The sequence below is a fragment of the Canis lupus genome, chromosome 26 (genome assembly GCF_011100685.1).
Source record: "Canis lupus familiaris isolate Mischka breed German Shepherd chromosome 26, alternate assembly UU_Cfam_GSD_1.0, whole genome shotgun sequence".
Classification (NCBI taxonomy): domain Eukaryota; kingdom Metazoa; phylum Chordata; class Mammalia; order Carnivora; family Canidae; genus Canis; species Canis lupus.
Genome location: NC_049247.1, coordinates 7,721,369 through 7,739,158, shown reverse-complemented (window position 1 = coordinate 7,739,158; position 17,790 = coordinate 7,721,369). Strand labels below are relative to the sequence as shown.

General features: G+C 48.7%; 1 protein-coding gene across 4 annotated transcripts in view; it reads left to right on the top strand.

Annotated features, from left to right (window-relative positions):
* TMEM120B (transmembrane protein 120B) overlaps positions 1-17,790 on the top strand; it is a 47,974-nt gene that overhangs the window by 26,044 nt on the left and 4,140 nt on the right. Inside the window, exons 6-11 of one of the 4 annotated variants that reach the window (XM_038574968.1) lie at positions 6,131-6,220; positions 13,090-13,155; positions 14,058-14,119; positions 15,531-15,623; positions 17,318-17,382; positions 17,718-17,786. In XM_038574968.1, the coding sequence (XP_038430896.1) occupies positions 6,131-6,220; positions 13,090-13,155; positions 14,058-14,119; positions 15,531-15,623; positions 17,318-17,382; positions 17,718-17,786 (445 nt within the window). Of the gene's footprint in view, positions 1-6,130; positions 6,221-13,089; positions 13,156-14,057; positions 14,120-15,530; positions 15,624-17,317; positions 17,787-17,790 lie in introns of those variants that run through there. The other 3 variants (XM_038574970.1, XM_038574967.1, XM_038574969.1) reach the window with 3 other exon arrangements.

Below are 17,790 nucleotides of genomic sequence, written 5' to 3'. Positions count from 1 at the left end.
GGTGGGGGGGGGTCTCTTGTATCTGCAGTGTTTGGTAGGTTGTAGGTAGAGAAAAGCCTTTTCTCATGAGAAATAGCAGTCCTGTCCACTCTATATCTGTCTAACAAATATCTACTGAACCCCTATTGGAGAGACCTTGTAACTTGGGAAAGAGCCCAATGGCATACTCATGTAATGGAATATTATTCTAGTAATAAATCGAAGTAAAGTATTGATACGTGCTACAACATGGATGAACCTTGAAAACATTATGTTCAGTGAGAGAAGTTAGTCACATACATACATATTGTATGATTCCATTTATATAAAGTATCCAGAACAGGCAGATCTATAGAGATAGAAGGCAGATTAGTGGTCAGGAGCTGGGTGGAAGGGAAGTGGGAGTGGGTACTGTTGATGGACATGGGATTTATTTCCTTCCTTCCTTCCTTCCTTCCTTCCTTCCTTCCTTCCTTCCTTCCTTCCTTCCTTCTCTTTCTTTCTTTCTTTCTTTCTTTCTTTCTTTCTTTCTTTCTTTTCTTTTCTTTTCTTTTCTTTTCTTTTCTTTTCTTTTCTTTTCTTTTCTTTTCTTTCTCTTTCTCTTTTTCTTTTTCTTTTTCTTTTTCTTTTTCTTTCTTTCAAGATTTTGGGATCCCTGGGTGGCGCAGCGGTTTGGCGCCTGCCTTTGGCCCAGGGCGCGATCCTGGAGACCCGGGATCGAATCCCACATCAGGCTCCCGGTGCATGGAGCCTGCTTCTCCCTCTGCCTGTGTCTCTGCCTCTCTCTCTCTCTCTCTCTGTGACTATCAAAAATAAATAAATAAATAAATAAATAAATAAATAAATAAATAAATAAATAAGATTTTATTGATTTATTCATGAGAGACACAAAGAGAGAGGCAGAGACACAGGCAGAAGGAGAAGCAGGCCCCTCACAGGGAGTTCAATGCAGGACTCGATCCCTGGACCGGAGTCACACCCTGAGCTGACGGCAGATACTCAACCACTGAGCCACCCAGGTGTCCCAGGCATGGGATTTCTGTTGGAGTGAGGAGAATGTTCCAGAATTAGATAGAGATGATGAATGTACAGCTCTGAATCTATAAAAAGTAATGATTATATACTTTTTAAAAAAGATTTTATTTATTCATGAGAGACACACAGAGAGAGAGAGAGAGAGATTGAGAGAGAGAGAGAGAGAGAGAGAGAGAGAGAGGAACAGACACAGGCAGAGAGAGAAGCAGGCTCCATGCAGGGAGCCTGACGTAGGACTCCATCCTGGGACTCCAGGATCACACTCTGGGCTGAAGGCGGCGCTAAACCGCTGAGCCGCCTGGGCTGCCCTGATTATATACTTTGAAAGGATGAATTGTAGGGTATATGAATTATGTATCAATTATAAAAAAGGGAAAGAGAAAGAGAAAAAGGAAAGAAAGAAGGAAGAAAAAAAGATAGATCATAGACTGCCTGGGTTTGAATCCTGGCTTTGGGACTAACTGATGGTTACCATGAGCAGGTTCCCTCTGAGAGCCTCAGTCTCCCCATCTGTGAAATGAGGGTGACACCAGGCTTTGGTAATGCTGCGCATGGAGAGCTCTGCCCAGCACCTGGCACCAGTGGTGCAAGTGAGAGCTCGGCTACTGCTTTGGGAGCAGAATGGGGCCACACTGCTCTGAGAGGCTGAGTCCAGTGGGTTCAAGCTGCCCTGCCTCAGGGGGTTTTATTTCTCCCCCTGGCCATGGGTTTTCTGCTCTAAAGGGAGGCAACCAAGTACAGCTTGGGTGTTTGGCCCATGTGTCAGGGGGTTATTTCCTGGCAGGCTCTTGGCTGGGAGTCCAGTTTCTGATCTGGCCACTTGAATGTCCAGACAAAGGCCCTTTTAGGTCCTGGGCCCATGCCTGCTTGCTGCCTCGGGCCTGGCCTGTTTCCCCAGAGGGTAGAGGCTGCACACACCAGTACTGTCTGCTCACATGCCCCTCCGGAAGGAATAGAAGTTCTTGATGTGCAACCAGATTCCCTTGCACCGGGACATCTGGGGCCCTCAAAGGACAAACATATGGTGTGTTGTCAAGTTTTAAAGTTCAGTGAGGGCCTGGGTATTTCAGTTTCTCCCCACCCCTTTCTGTGTTCATTTCCTGGGGCTGTTGGAACACAGCACCAAGAGCTGGATGGCTTAGAACAACAGAAATCTGTTCTGTCACAGTTCTGGAGTCTAGGAGTCTGAAATGAAGGTGCTGATGGGACCACACTTGCTCTGAAGGCTCTAGGGGAGGATCCCGCCTTGCCTCTTCTAGCTCCTGGCGGTGCCAGCTTCCTTGGCTAAAAGCTGTCTCCCTCCAGTCTGAGCTTCATGTACTTCGGTCTCATCACACAGCCTTCTCCCCTGCATGTCCCTGTGTTTCTCTCATGGCCTTCTTATGAGGACACCAGTCTTTGAACTCAGGGTCCACCCTAATCTGATATGACCTTATCCTAACTAATTAAATTTGCAAAGACCCTATTTCCAGATAAGGTCATATTCTGCGGGCCTGGGCGGATGTGAATTTTGAGGGAACACCTAGTGTATGTTCTGTGGGTTAAAAATAGGACAGGGGAAGGGGGCTGGATGGACAGCTCATCTCCGTTCTGCCTTCAGGGAAGTTTGTCCTGCTGCTTAACCTTGGGCAACTGACCTAACCTCTCCCCACCTCGGATCCTTCCCATATGAAATGAGGGTAATGGGAGCTACCTGGTAGGATGGCCGAGAGGACTGGATAGGTTCTATTTGCAGTATTTAGACTAGTGCCTGGCACATAAGTGCCATCAAAGTGTGAGCAATTGTGATTGCTGCCATCATTTTGTGCTAAGGCTGGGTGGGCTGGAAGAGATTGCAGCTTAATATCCAGTGCATCCAAGGAGGAGGAGTCTCTTTCCTTTCTTTGCCCCCTTGGGATGGCTTCCTTGCTGGGTGCCCCACCGAAAGGCCCTTCTATGGTGCCTCTAGGTCTGGAGCTGGGCTGGGCATAGCCAACGTCCTTCAGAACTGTGGGTTCTAGGTCCAGCTCTGCCTCTCCCAGACTGTGTGACTTTGAGTAGAGCCCTTTCTACTCATCTTTCCTATGGCCAGAAGACATCTGCCCATGTTGTCTGGTCCTTGGGAGGCTTTGGTGAGCCTGCTGGAGAGTGTGATGCTTCTTTCTTCTGCCTCAGGCCAAGAGGCTGTGTCTAGTTAGGACTGTCCTCTATCAGGATTGGGTTTTGAAGCTTCAGGAAAACTGGTTGGAATTAAGCTCAGGTTAGTTGGGTTTGGGTTTGGATCTCACTCCTGGCCAGCTCATTTTCTCTCTCTGAGCCTCAGTATCCTCATCTGTAAAATGGGAAGTTGTACTGTGTTGGTTTGTGTTTCCCCCAGAAGCAACCCCCAGGGTGAGCATTTGAGTGCCAGTAGTTTATTTCAGAGGCAATCCCAGGAAACATTGGTAAGGGAATGGAGAGTGAGACAGGAGGGGCTATCCTGTAGGCACCTGGAGCCCAGTGCTGCTGGAGAACTGAGGGAAGGCATGGGACATGCCTCAGTTATCCCACTTGAGGGGCGGCTGAGCAAGAATATTTATCTTCCAGCTGCTGTTGTTCAGGGGAGTTGAGGACTGCTGCCAGAAGGTGTTGATTCCCTGTCCCTCCTGATCTGCTTCTCTTCACCAGCAGAATGAGCTCTGAGGGCCTGAGAAAGCCCCCAGACATGCCAGGAATTCCAGATTCCAGCTGCTGGGAGTTAGATAGACGGGCATAGACGTGGCAAGTGGATCTGCCACAAGAAGCAGTCCTGTGGGGTTGTTTGAGGATCCAGAGAGATTGTCCGTGTAAAACGCCTGCCGCATCGCAAGTTCCCAGTAATTAGAGCTGGCCTGGTGTGGCCACCTGAGTCATGGTCCCCAAAGATGTGCTTGTTCTAATCCTCAGAACCTGCAAATATGTTACAAGGCAGAACATCTCCGCAGATAGATTAAATTAAGGGTCTTGAGAAGAGATTATCCTGAATTATTCAGTGGGCTCAATGGAAGTACATGGGTCCTTATAAGAGGGAAGTAGGAGGGTCAGAGTCAGAGAAGGAAACATGATGATAGAAGTGGAAGTCATGGTGATGCCATGCCACGAAACAGGAATGCAGGCACCTCTAGATGCTGGAAAAGGTAAGCAAATGGATTCTTCCCTAGAGTCTCTGGAAGGAAGCCAGCCCTGCTGACCCATTTCAGACTTCTGACCTCCAGAGCTGTAAGAGAATAAATGTGTGTTGCTTCCAGTCACTAAATTTGTGGTATTTTTTTACAGTAGCAACAGGGAGCTCAGACACTCAGGCCAAGCAGGCTGAGGCCGGTGCTCAAGCATGTCCCTGCAGTGCTGCGGCCATACAGCTTTATTTTTATTCCCCCTCTTCACTGATAAGATATAGGAAAGGACTAGTGAAAAACATGCTGGTAAACACGACTCAGCCTGGGCCTGCCTCCTGTCTGGAAGTGAGCTCAGAAGTCAATGTGTAAGTGACCCTCTGCCCTGGGGAGGCTGTCCCCACCCCAGCACCCCATTCAAGTCAAGCCTCTGGGGCAGCCCGGGTGGCTCAGCAGTTTGGCGCTTGCCTTCAGCCCAGGGCGTGATCCTGGAGACCCGGGATCGAGTCCGGCATTGGGCTCCCTGCATGGAGCCTGCTTCTGTCTCTGCCTCTCTCTCTGTGTCTCTCATGAGTAAATAAGTAAAATCTTAAAAAACAAAAAACAAAAAACAAAAACAAACAAGTCAAGCCTTTGACTTCCTCAGAGTTAAGGGTCTGGGACTCACTTCTCAAACTTTGGGTACTTTGTGATATTTCCCAAAATTATAACACGGAATGTATGTAGCCCTCCCTGTGTGCTAGGCCCCATTCTACGCGCTTCATATATTAAACTCAGCTGATGCTCACAAGCAGCCTGCACGGGACCTGCTATCATTCTCCCCACTTCAGTAGAGGAAGTGATGTCACAGGAGAATCACCAACTTGCCCGTGCTCCCACAGCAGGGAAGAGGCAGAACAGGGATTTGAACTCAGGCCCTGTGTTTCCAGAGTCTATTCCTGACCCTCCCAAGACTGCCTCTGCAGGCGATGGTTCAGGAGGGCTTGGGGTTGAAAGTGTGTCATCTGTGGTCACAAAACAGGGTCACGTAGCTCAAAAAACACCTTCCAACTTCTGCACTTAGTATTCGAGTCACCCCCTTCCATTTCCGTCTGAGGGTTATCATAGTTGTCGTAGTTCAGAGGTAGAAATGGAGGAGATTGGGAGTGTTCTCCCTCCCCTGTGCAGACACCTAGCACCCCATACGGTCATCTCTGTTTCCACACTGAGTGGATGTGTATGGCACTAGGAGGTACAGAGGCGCTTCCATTTGGGGTGGAAGATATAGCCTTCTTTAGAGCCAGTGGCAGGGGAGCCTTCTGGGGGGCTTTCTGTCATTGGCTCCGTGCCAGGATCCTTCACCCCGGAATATTCGGGTAGGGGGCGAACCTTCGAATTTTATAGACAGCAAAGCTGAGGCCAGGGAGCCCTCTGACGAGGTCACAAGCCGCGTTTCTGCCAGTTCTCCCCTCTGATCAGGGCACAGCAACAGCTCCAGCCGCTCTGTTCTGTTGGCCTCTAAGGGCCTTCTCTGCCAGGCTCTGGGCTATGGGTACCGTAGAAGAGGCAGGGAGTTCTTAATTCATCTTACAGACAATTCAGGCCATAAGAATTTTTTTGTAAGTGCAAGAAAGTTTATAGATGTTTTAAGGGGACAGAAGGAATTTACATTTAGACAGTTTAAAATAAAGTATGAAGCTTTCTACTTAAAGTTCTCCTGTTGCCATCAGACAATAAGAATTTAGAAGGGAGACAGGGTATCCTAGGCTGTGCGCTCAGGGGAGGAGATGAAACCTCAGCTTGAGCCTTAAAGGCAAGTAGGATTCTGGTGGAAAGGTGAGGAGGGGCACAGGCATGCGAGGTGGTGGCCTGGCTTCCTCTGTCTTCCCCAGATTGGTGGGTGTTTCCAGAGGTGGCCTGGGTGAGCGGCCCTCATCATGGTTTGCTGTTCTGTTGCAGTGCAGGTGAGAGAGCCATCCCTGATTCTCATGCCTGCTCCCCTTCCCGGGGCTGTTTCTCTCCACCAGGGTGACGGACGAAGTTTTTAACTTTCTGCTGGTGTGGTATTACTGTACCCTGACAATTCGGGAGAGTATTCTCATCAGCAATGGCTCAAGGTAATTGGGGGCCCGGCTTTGAGGGGGGGGCATAGAGGGGCCAAAGGGAGATCTGTCATGGAAGGGATGCAGGTGAGGGCTGTTGACCTCAGCCTGTGTTCCCTTCCTCCATGGAGGGGAGAGGTGTCCGTGACTTCAGAGCCATGGAGGAGGAAAACTGTGTCAGCTGCTGCAGTGTCCCCTCCTGTGGTCCATCTCCTGCTTACAAAAAACTCTAACTCAGATGGGTTTAACACAACAGGAAATTTGTTTTCTCATATCAAGGAACAGGTCCGTTGGGACTGACTTCAGATCAAGCTTAGTCTAGGTGCTCATACAGTGGCATCAGGACCCACTTTCTCTCCACCCCTCACCTCTGCTGTCTACTGCGCTGTCTTCATTCTCAGGCTCCATGCAGAGGCACCCTGGAGCTCCAGGCCCACATCTTTATTTCTAGCATTCCCAGCGAAATAGGGCACATTGCTGTCTTCCAAGGGTCTCCCTGGGTCACATGGGCACTTGCAGAACTGATGCCTGTCTCTGAACCAATCACTGTGGCTGGAGAATGCACGGCTGTGATTGTTCGAGCTTGAGCCTCACGTCTGCCCCTGGTGACAAGAGTGGATAGTCCCCCATAGGGAGTTGGGGAGGATGGAGGACACGTGGTGAGGGGCTTGGTTCAAATCTGCCCTGTTACCCAGGTGGTGCTGAGAAGGAAGACGGCCAGACTGGGGGTGAAGCTTCCTCAGTTCTAATCCCACTGCTGTTCCCAAGCAGCTCTGCAGCCCTGGACAACTGATGTCCCCTCTCTGGGCTATTTCACAGCCCTCTGGGGGGAGTGTGCCTCCACGGTGCTGAGTGAATCACACAACCAAGGGTCCCCACCTCTGAAGGCCTGCAAATACAAGGAGCCTCTCTATTTTGTTATTCTCCTTTCTACCTCTCCTATCTCTGAGTGGAGAGTCTGGGGGCCCAGTTAATACCTTAGACTTGGCACCTACAGGACCCATTCTCCATAGGTCTGATTCCTTTTTGGGGTAGCTGTTTCATCTGTGTGTGCCATGCTTGTTCCGTGTTTTTCCCTGAAATGGAAAGTAACAATCTCCCAGCCCCTTCTTGCTTCCTTCCTCCTGGACACTAGTAAGGAATTGTTATGAACTATGCATTTAGGACTGGGGGCATACTGCAAACCCCTAAATAATTTGCCACCTTTTCACTTTTCTGCCCAGTGTTCTCTTATGGCAGATCCCTGCTCTGCTGGGCCTTAGCCTGAAGGTAGAGCCTAGAGGTAAGGACCAGGGGCCCAGTGATTTTTAGTTATACAGCCCTATAGCCTGTAGCCTGTTAGAAGAGATCAGTGTTTCTCAAACAGCATGCATTCTTGACCCATCCTTGTCATTTTTACCTTTTCCATGTACCATCTGGATGATAATTTTCACATTTTAAAGCAACCTCTCCCCCCCCTTTTTTTTTTCTAACTTAAGTACTAGTTTATTTTAAAAGGAAATTTTATTTCATCACCATACATGGAAAACCAGCATTAGTTGCAGGAAAGAGGAAGTAGTGTAAAAATATCCTTTTGTTTTCTTCATATAACTTATTGGAGTCAATTATTCTTGCTTCCGGAAGGCTCTGAGCCTGAGGCCTGCTATCTCTCTGTGCGTGCACATGTATGTAAAAAGGGAAGATTAGTGGATCTTGAGAGACATTTTTTTAAAAAGATTTTATTTATTCATGAGAGACACAGAGAGAGACACACACACACAAGCAAAGGGAGAAGCAGGCCCCATGCAGGGACCCTGACGTGGGACTGGATCCTGGGACTCCAGGATCAGGCCCTGGGCCAAAGGCAGATACCAAACTGCTGAGCCACCCAGGTGTCCCTTGAGAGGCATTATTGAAGAGACTCTCTCCTTGACTGAATCAGGAGAACAAAGAACTGAAAAGATGACCTCTCACCATGTGGTTCAGTATCAGCTAGTGTTACGTTGGAGTGTCATCTAAAACTTGGTGGTACATACCCCATGCTTTGGGAAACACTGAAGTAGAACATCTTACCAAATAAATAACATTTATAGTCTTCCTTAATTTTAGTGAATAGTATCTTTCTGCTTTTGGGTGTTGTCGGAGGGGAGCCAGGATGGTAGATAGTGGGGGAAGAGGGCCAAGGCAAGTGGCAAGGCCTCCTTGTCATGAATTCTCTTCCTGTCCCCATGGGGTTACTGTCAGTCTTAAGTTTTATCCTTCTGCTGGACTCATATTAAGAGTCTTCAGAGGCATGCTACAACTCTAACTGTAACTAACACATTAGTAAGAGTTACTCTGGTCAGCTCTTTAGTGTACAAGCTGTAGTGGGAGGGGGTGTGTGTGGTTACCAGGAGGAAAGGAACAAGCCTGAGTGGAGGTCCCTGCAAGTGTGGGGCACACCAGGAAAATGGGGAGGGGGACACTGGGGGACAGAAGTGGGGTTCCAAAGCCGGGCCTCATTTGCCTAACACTTCAGCAAGTATCTCAAGTCTTAATGGCACTGTTCCTGTGGACCTATCTCTCTGGTCTCACTTGGGGCAAGGATTTGGATGTGGTGGCATCTGGGATCTGGAATGGGTAGGGTAGGCTTGGTGCTTTATCTTCTGGAATGACTACAAGAGCTGTGGCTCATTAGCTCAGCACAATAATCAAATCAAGTTCCCTTGCAAACCCTGCAAATGAGGGAAACTACCTGATAGGAGTACACATGACGGGGATGGGGGAGAGGCATATATAGGCATACCTTGTCTAACTGTACTGTGCAGATAATGTGTGTTTTTACAAATTGAAGGTTTGTGACAACTTTGTGTCGAGCAGGTCTATCAGCACCATTTTTCTAACAGTATTTGCTCATTTTGTGTCTCATGTTTTGGTAATTCTTGTAGTATTTCAAACCTTTTCATTATTATTGTATGGTTATTAGTGATATGTGACCAGTGATTACAGTTCACTGAAAGCTCAGATGATGGTTAGCATTTTTCAGCAATATATTTTTATTTTTTTTAAATTTTTTTATTTTTTTAATTTTTATTTATTTATGATAGGCACCCAGTGAGAGAGAGAGAGGCAGAGACACAGGCAGAGGGAGAAGCAGGCTCCATGCACTGGGAGCCCGACATGGGACTCGATCCAGGGTCTCCAGGATCGCGCCCTGGGCCAAAGGCAGGCGCCAAACCGCTGCGCCACCCAGGGATCCCTATATTTTTATATTAAGGTCTGTGCATTGGTTTTCTAGACATGCTATCGCAGACTTACTAGACTACAGTATAGTGTAAACATAACTTTGATAGGAAAGTTATAGAAAACCAGAAGTTCATTTGACTTGCTTTATTGCAGCGCCCTGAAAGTGAACCCACAAAACCTTTTAAGTATGCCTTATATTAATGGTTCAAGGAGGTGAAAAGGGCGCCAACAATGTTAACAGTCCTCCTCCCTGAAGTCTTGCTCCTTGGAAGCGCTGGCTTCCAGCATCCCAGGCCAGCATCGCACCAGCTCAGCAATCTCCTAGGAAAGGGGCTCTTTCCTCCGCAGATCCAGGTGTAATTCGAGGCAGCGTTCTGATTGGCTCGGCTGCCGAGATCACCTGCTCATCCCTGAGCTAATCGGTGCGGCCGGAGGGATGCAGAGTCCTGATTGGCTGCCTCTGAGTCACGTGCCCGTATGTCCCGTCATCTCGCCCTCAGCCACCCAGACTCGGTGTGGGGATGAGGTGGTTCACCCAAGGAGAAGCCTGGCGTGATACCAGAATGTGGGGATGGGGTGGAGGTGGGGTGATTGACAGAGAGGCAAGACAGCAGATGTCCTCTACACCCAGAATAAATAATGAATCAGGGATCGTGTTAGCTTCTCTGGACAGCCAGCCCATGGGTGCCTGGTGCCAACTGGCAGTTATAGGGGCCTTTCCTAGGATAAAGCCGTGCAGGGGTGGCCAGGATGGAGGGATCCACAGTGTGGAAGCCGGTCCCCCACCCACCCACGTGACCTGGAGCTCAAAGCCAGAAATAGTCTGCGGATGAATAGTTGCTGGTGCCTGCAAGTCGTGCACACGTGCAAACATGGCTAGGGTGTCCTGAAAGGAGGCGTGGTATCCTCGGACACAATTCCCAGATGCTAAGCCATGCTATTCCTACACGGTGCCTGGGTGTGTACCGCTCTTCATTGGGTATCTACCATCTGCTCATTAAATCGCCCATAAGCCCCTGCAAACTTTATTTCTTTGGTCACCCATTAGAGTGACCACTAATGGGTCTAAGTTTCTTTGAGGGTGATAAAAATGTCCTAAAACTGATGTAGTCATGGTTGTACAACTCTGAATATACTACCACTGACTTGTATATTTTAAATGGGTGAATTGTACGATATTTGAATTAAGTTATAGCAGAACAGTTGCATAAACACACATGTGCACAAAAGCAGCCCAGCACTCTGGCGTGTGCAGATGGATGAGGGAACTCGAGAACACCGTGCCAGGGAAGAAGCAATTTCTAGCCTTTCCTAGTACCGCTGAGCCCTGCTTACCGGGGGCATCTGTCAGAGCTGGGCTCTGGCTGCTGTGGCTGTGCAATGAAAAGCTGCTGCTCTGCCAGGCTTGCAGCACAGAGACTGCGTCTGGCTCTGGCCGCTCCCACACGGGGAGGGGGCATCTTTCAGGGGGGCTTTGGGGAATAGGACAAAGGAGCACAGGATTGGCCAAGCTTCCAGGGCTTGTGTGTGGCTCTGCGAGAACTTAGGGGGAAGTGGTTTCAGAGAGGCTTCTTGGGTACTCTTCAGGCTGAAAGTCTGAGGCTGGGGTTATCTGCCTCTTTCTGTCAGAGAATGAGAGCCAGGGGTCCTTGTAGACATTGACAGGCAACCCAGAGACATGGTGGGATGGGAGGAACCGGAATCAAAGAAGTGGGTGGATGTCCTACCGTGTTCCTCCATGCTGGTGGCATCAGACCAGCTGCTGCTTCATCAGCCACACCTCCTGGACATCATTTCAACATTTATTGCGTGTGTACTGTTTGCTGGGTGCTGTTAATGCTGGGAATAAAGAGCCATGTGAAACCTTGTTTCTAACCATAATGCTTGAGGCCTCTGCAGGCCATGCCTGCACCCCTGATTTATGTCCAGATCTATTGTGGGACTGCAAAGAGGAGAGATGAGTAAGATCCAGTCTCTGCTCATGGGATCTGCATTTTGGTTGGAAGGTTTTAAGGCCACTCAAACCTGCTTATTAGGACAATCCAAATTAAAACCTCAACAACACACTAATTTTCACTAATAAGATTGGCAGAAAATTTAAAACTTGGAATCTAGCATTAGTGAGGGTTTGGGGAACCCAGTTTCTACTGCTTAGTCCTTGGGAGGAAGGAGTCCTGCTGCTCCCAGGCTGCATTTGGCAAAGCAGATTGCTGCCACATTGTGTTCTCTGCCACAGAGTTCTGAGACAGGGGCTGGACAGGCCAGGAGAGGTAAAGGTTTGAGGGTCCAACTTTCATCCTAGGCTGGAACCTTAACACTGAGGAGGGGGTGCCAATGAGGCTCCCTCCCCTGCTGTGAAGTGAGAGCCCTTAAGGGGGTACTGGGTTCTGAAAACGGTTCCCACAGCTTCTACACTGGACACACAAGGGCCAGGGTTGGGCCAGGGCCTGCTGTAGGTAGAGGAGCAGATGAGCCCGGGTCGTGGGCTCCCAGGGAGAAAGTGCATCTGGGATGATGAGATGCTGCGAGGTCAGTGTGTGTGTTCTTTCTCTGTGTCTGCAGGATAACAGAGGTAGCTACAGCTCTGTGCGAGTGTGGGTGTGTGGGCTGTTTATTCAACACACTTACTGAACACCTGCTCTGAGCCAGGTGTCACAGATACATCAATGAAGAACACAGACAAGATCCCTGCTCTTCTGATGTTTACATTTAAGGGGGAAAAGGGTTCAGAGTACACATGAAGGGAAGAAATGAATAATTTCAGACAGTGGTAAGCACCACAAACAAAATAAAACAGGGTAATGTGATCCAGAGTGGGGCTGCCTGGCTGTTTTAGATAAGGTAGTCAGAGAAGGCCTTTTGGAGGAGTTGACAGTTGGTCCAAAACTTGAATTTGGACCAGGAGCCAGGCAGGCCAAGTTCTCAGAGCAGAGAGAATAGCTAGTACAAAGTCCCTGTTGGTCTGCTTGGGCTGCCGTGACAAAATACCACAGGCCGGGGGAGCTGAAACAACAGAAATCTATTTTCTCACAGTTCTGGAGGCTAGAAGTCCAAAATCAAGGTGCCAACTCCATTGGTTTCTCCTGAGGCCTCTCCTTGGCTTGCAGAACCCACCTTGTCTTCATGTGGCCTCTTCTCTGGAGCATACCCACCCCTGGTGTCTCTTCCCCTTACATGGACCCCACCCTGTTGGATGACGGCACACCCTCAGGATGTCATATAACCTTAATTATCTCTTTAAAGTTCCTGTCTTTGAATACAGTTACATTCTAAGGTACTAGCTAGCCCTAAGGGAGTTAGGGCTACAACATAGAAACCTGGGCGGGGGTGGAGGGACACATAATTCAGTCCATAATAGGCCCTGAGGTAGCAGTGGGCTTGGCAGGTTCAAGGAGAGGACAGGGAGATGGGGCTTGAAGTTGGGGTGTGGTGAGGGACGTGCTTAGGGCCACGGGAAGCCATTGGAGGCCCGAGTGCTTCTGTGGGTCTCCTGGCTAATCTGCGAGTGGTTTGTGTGTGATTGTGTAGCTCTGGGGGACAGAGGAAAGGCTGAAATCATGGCATGGATCTATTTCATGGCTGCAGAGTAGCCCATGCACACATGCATGGGCTCATAGACTGGGAATGAGCCACCTGTGTTTCCCTCCACACCTGAACTCCCTCTCCTTTTCTTCTCCAAGAATTAAAGGCTGGTGGGTGTCTCATCACTACGTGTCCACATTCCTCTCTGGAGTGATGCTGACCTGGTGAGTGTCTCATGGGGGCCCGTGAATAGGGAGCTGGCAGTGGACGAGAGGGCACCTTCGAGGCTCCTGGCCTGGGCTGACTTCTGGGCCAAGGAGGAAAGTGTGAGCTTACAGCCAGCCGGGAGGCAGGGATCCCCTAGGCCAGCTGGGAGGTTTCTGGGGGTGTTCCGTTGGCCTGCTAGTGGGGACACAGCTGGCAGGGAGCAGTGACAGAAAGAGGACACAGATGAGGCTCCAAAGGAGACAGACAGAGGGAGTGGGGATCAGCAAGAATTTAGGCTTCAGAATGATGATCCAGGCCCCCTGCTTCTAGAATGGGCTTAAAGAACAATGACAAAAGTAACCTGGCCCAGCCCCAGGGACACTGGTGCAGAAATCAGGACCTCCATTTAATTTTATTTATTTTTTATTTTTTATTTTATTTTTTCCATTTAATTTTAAAAGCTTTTCTTCTTGAGGTGCCTGGCAGGCCCAGTTGGAGCATCTGACTCTTGATCTCGGGGTCACGAGTTCAAGCCTCATGTTGGGTGTAGAGATTACTTAAATACGTTTTGTAAAATTTAATTATTTTTTAAAGGATTTATTTATTTATTTACTTACTTATTTATTCATTCATGAGAGACACAGAGAGAGAGAGAGAGAGAGAGGCAGAGACACAGGCAGAGGGAGAAGCAGGCTCCATGCAGGGAGCCTGACATGGGACTTGATCCCGGGACTCCAGGATCATGCCCTGGGCTGAAGGCGGCACTAAACCGCTGAGCCACCTGGACTGCCCAAATACTTTTTTTTTTTTTTTTTTTTTAATTAAAAGCTTTACTTCTCTTAGCTGGAATAGAGAGGGGCAGGGATGAATGTCTGATTTCACAGCATACCTCACCTTTGCTTTCCCCACTTCTTTGCAGGCCTAACGGACTGATTTATCAGAAGTTTCGTAATCAGTTTTTAGCGTTTTCCATTTTTCAGAGTGAGTGCCTCTTATCTAGGTTTGGGGAAGGGAACACAGTTTCCTGGGGCTTTTGCCTTGGAGACCCCTGTCATCCCTCCTCCCTTGTAAGGGGTGTGTCTATGGAAGGAAGCTTGGGGCAGGGGAGGGTCCCAGAAATCCAGCAAAGAGACGTCTGCCCCCAGATCACCACCGATTCCTGGGGGAGGGGTGGCCTGACCACCCTCACCCCTAGGAGCCCCCATCACTGCCTTTTCTTCCCTGTGTCACAACTGGGCCCATGGTGATGTTTGGGAACTGAGTGGTATTGGGGGCACTACCTCAAAATGGAAATAGAGTATATGTTCTTTTTTTCATTTAAGAACAGCTCTGGCTTGGGGCTTCTGGCTGGCTCAGTCGGTAGGGTGAGTGATTCTTGATCTTGGGGGTGTGAGTTCAAGCCCCACATTGGGTATAGAGATTGCTTAAAGGTAAAATCTTAAAAAAAAAAAAAAAAAAAAAAAAAAAACAGCTCTGGATTTATATGAGTGAATTGGTCCTAGGGGTCCCCTCTGAGAGGAGTTTGGATAGTTGGAGATAGGGACAGAGTTTTGTTTTTTACCAAATACCTAGTTGTTCCCTTTGAATTTTATTGTGTGCATATAACTGATACAAAAATACAATTTAATTGTTTTTAAAGGTTTATTTATTTATTCATGAGAGACACGGAGAGAGAGAGGCAGAGACACAGAGAAGCAGGCTCCATGCAGGGAGCCCCATGCGGGACTTGATCCCGGATCCCGGGATCATACCCTGATTCGAAGGCAGACACTTAACCACTGAGCCACCCAGGTGTCCCCCACAATTTAATTTTTAAGGAAAACTCTAACAAAGCCGAGAATGAAAATTATATATAATCTCACCCTTAGAAGTGATCACTGTTAATAGATTTAAGTCCTTTCATTTATTCATATATACGTATATACTGCATTTTGTAGTTTATAAATCTGGGATCTCTATACATATAGCTTTGCGTATAACCTGTTATTTTCTTTTAACAATAATGATGGTTTTTTTTTTCTGTGTCAATACATGGCATTCTGTCTCCTCATTTTTAGTAACTACTAAGTATCCCATTTTATGAAAATGTCTCTTGCTGTCTTGGCATTACACACAGCTCCCAGCATGGTGCCACCATTCCAGCGAGCATCTGTTCTAGAAGTTTCTAACCTCATTGGTGCTTAGTTGGGTCTTCAGATAACCGGCTCCCATTGTATTCTGGATAAGGGATAAAGTAGGTTCAGGCTGAAGTGTGTGTGTGTGTGTGTGTGTGTGTGTGTGTGTCTCTCTCGGGCTGAGAGGGTTGCACCCTCTGGGCATGGAAGACCCCTGAGTCTGCACGGAGGCACCCAGTCCTCCAGACCCTGAGCTGGGCGCTGTGCTCCCCCTGCAGGCTGTGTCCAGTTCCTGCAATATTATTACCAGAGGGGCTGCCTCTACAGGCTGCGCGCCCTGGGGGAGAGGAATCACCTGGACCTCACCGTGGGTGAGTAGCCCAGCCTGGGGAGGGGTGGGGGGGTGGGGGACAAGTGCTGGTCCCTCCCTGCTCCCTCAGACCTCACCACTAACTCCCAACACTGGGAGCACGAGCCAGTAAGAAGGTAACAAGACCTACCACCCACAAAGCCAGGGCTGCCAGCCTCTACTTAAGTTGCTTTTCATAATTCATGATGGATTCTGTTCCAGCCAACAAGCCTGAGGCCAGCTGTGTGCCAGGCCTTGATGCTAGCTTCTGTCTTACTCTTATTTTTTAAAAATTTATTTATTTATTCATGAGAAACACAGAGAGAGAGAGAGAGAGAGAGAGAGAGAGAGGCAGGCAGAGACACAGGCAGAGGGAGAAGCAGGCTCCATGCAGGGAGCGTGATGTGGGACTCAATCCTGGGTCTCCAGGATCACACCCTGGGCTGAAGGCAGGCGCTAAACCACTGAGCCACTCAGGGATCCCCTGTCTTATTCTTTTTAAATGTCTATTTTTTTGCCTGTGTTTTGTAATATACATAATTATATAAGCATAGTGTTGTTGTGCATGTATAATATGCCTACATATAGGGACGCCTGGGTGGCTCAATCTGTTAAGCATCTGACTCTTGATCTCAGCTCAGGTCTTCATCTCAGTGTCATGAGTTAAAGCCTTGAGTTGGGCTCTATGCTGAGCCTACTTAAGAGGAGTAATAATAATATGGCTACATATAAATATGTATAGACACATACACATATATACATCGGGAATGTGTACTAGACTATTATATATATATTTTTTTTTTTTTTTTTTTGAGAGAGAGAGCGAGAGAATGTAGTGGGGAGGGGCAGAGGGAGAGAGAAAATCTTAAGCAGACTGCACGCCCAGCTCAGAGCCTCACACAGGGCTCGATCTCAAGACCCTGAGGTCATGACTTGAGCTGAAATCAAGAGTCAAAAAAAAAAAAAAAAAATCAAGAGTCAGATGCTTAACTGACTGAGCTACCCAGGCACCTGTGTGCTTAACTTTTTTTTAACTCATGGATCAAGTCCCCAGTCAAAAGAGCTTAGAGAGCTCTTGTCTCAACTTTCACAGGAAACTAATAAAATTCTGTCATCTTTTGAGATGGTCATTTCAACTGAATTACTCTGCAGAGTAGGCCCTACTTTGTCAAGATGCAGTTGAAGTGATACATGCAAAAGTCCATTATAAAATGCAAAATTCTGGGATGCCCAGGTGGCTCAGTGGTTAAGTGTCTGCCTTTGGCCCAGGGCGTGATCCTGGAGTCCCGGGATCGAGTCCCACATCAGGCTCCCTGCAGAGGGAGCTTCTCCCTCTGCCTGTGTCTCTGCCTCTCTCTCTCTCTGTCTCTCATGAATAAATAATCCTTAAAAAACTGCAAAATTCTGTGCAAATTAAATATATGATTAAAAATCAGTGCCTGGCATGTCCGCTTTCTTTAAGTGTTGTCAAGCCCTAGGAGTTCATGGTGACTCGAGGCATGAGAGCAGTCATGCCTGTGACGGGTGTTCTACATGCTCTCTGGGTGGTGTTCATAGTTGAGTGTCACCCATTGATGACAGGTGAGGGCTCCCCCCCCCCCCCCCCGTGGCTAATCTCCGGAGACTGGCATGGCTTGGTGGTAGGTGCTTGGTGGGGCTGTGGGAGCAACTGAACCCCCTCACACAGACCCTTTACTTCCTCTTTCATCTCCACAGAAGGATTCCAGTCCTGGATGTGGCGGGGCCTCACCTTCCTTCTGCCTTTCCTGTTCTGTGGCCATGTGAGTCCCCTGGAGTTTGTGGGTATCCCCTGTTCTGGGCTGACCCCTGGGAACAAAAGGTCCTCAGGCCTCTCCCTCATTCACCAGCTGTCCCTGAGCTGAGCATCCCACAGGGTCCTGGAGCAGACATGGCCCCTGTCTGTGCCTTGTGCTCTGGGATGCTGAGGCAGGAGCCAGCAGTGGCCTGTAGCACCAGCATACTGAGCCCCAGATCTTCAGGCTGCTCTGGCCTGGTGGACACCAGAAGCTGGGGGCCTGGTCCACCCCCTGGGCTTCCCCATGTGGGTCTCCAGGGGAACCCGATGGGGTAAGTGGTGCCTGCCTCCTCTCTCTAGTTCTGGCAGCTGTACAATGCCATCACGTTATTTGAGCTCTCCAGCCATGAGGAATGCAGAGAATGGCAGGTAT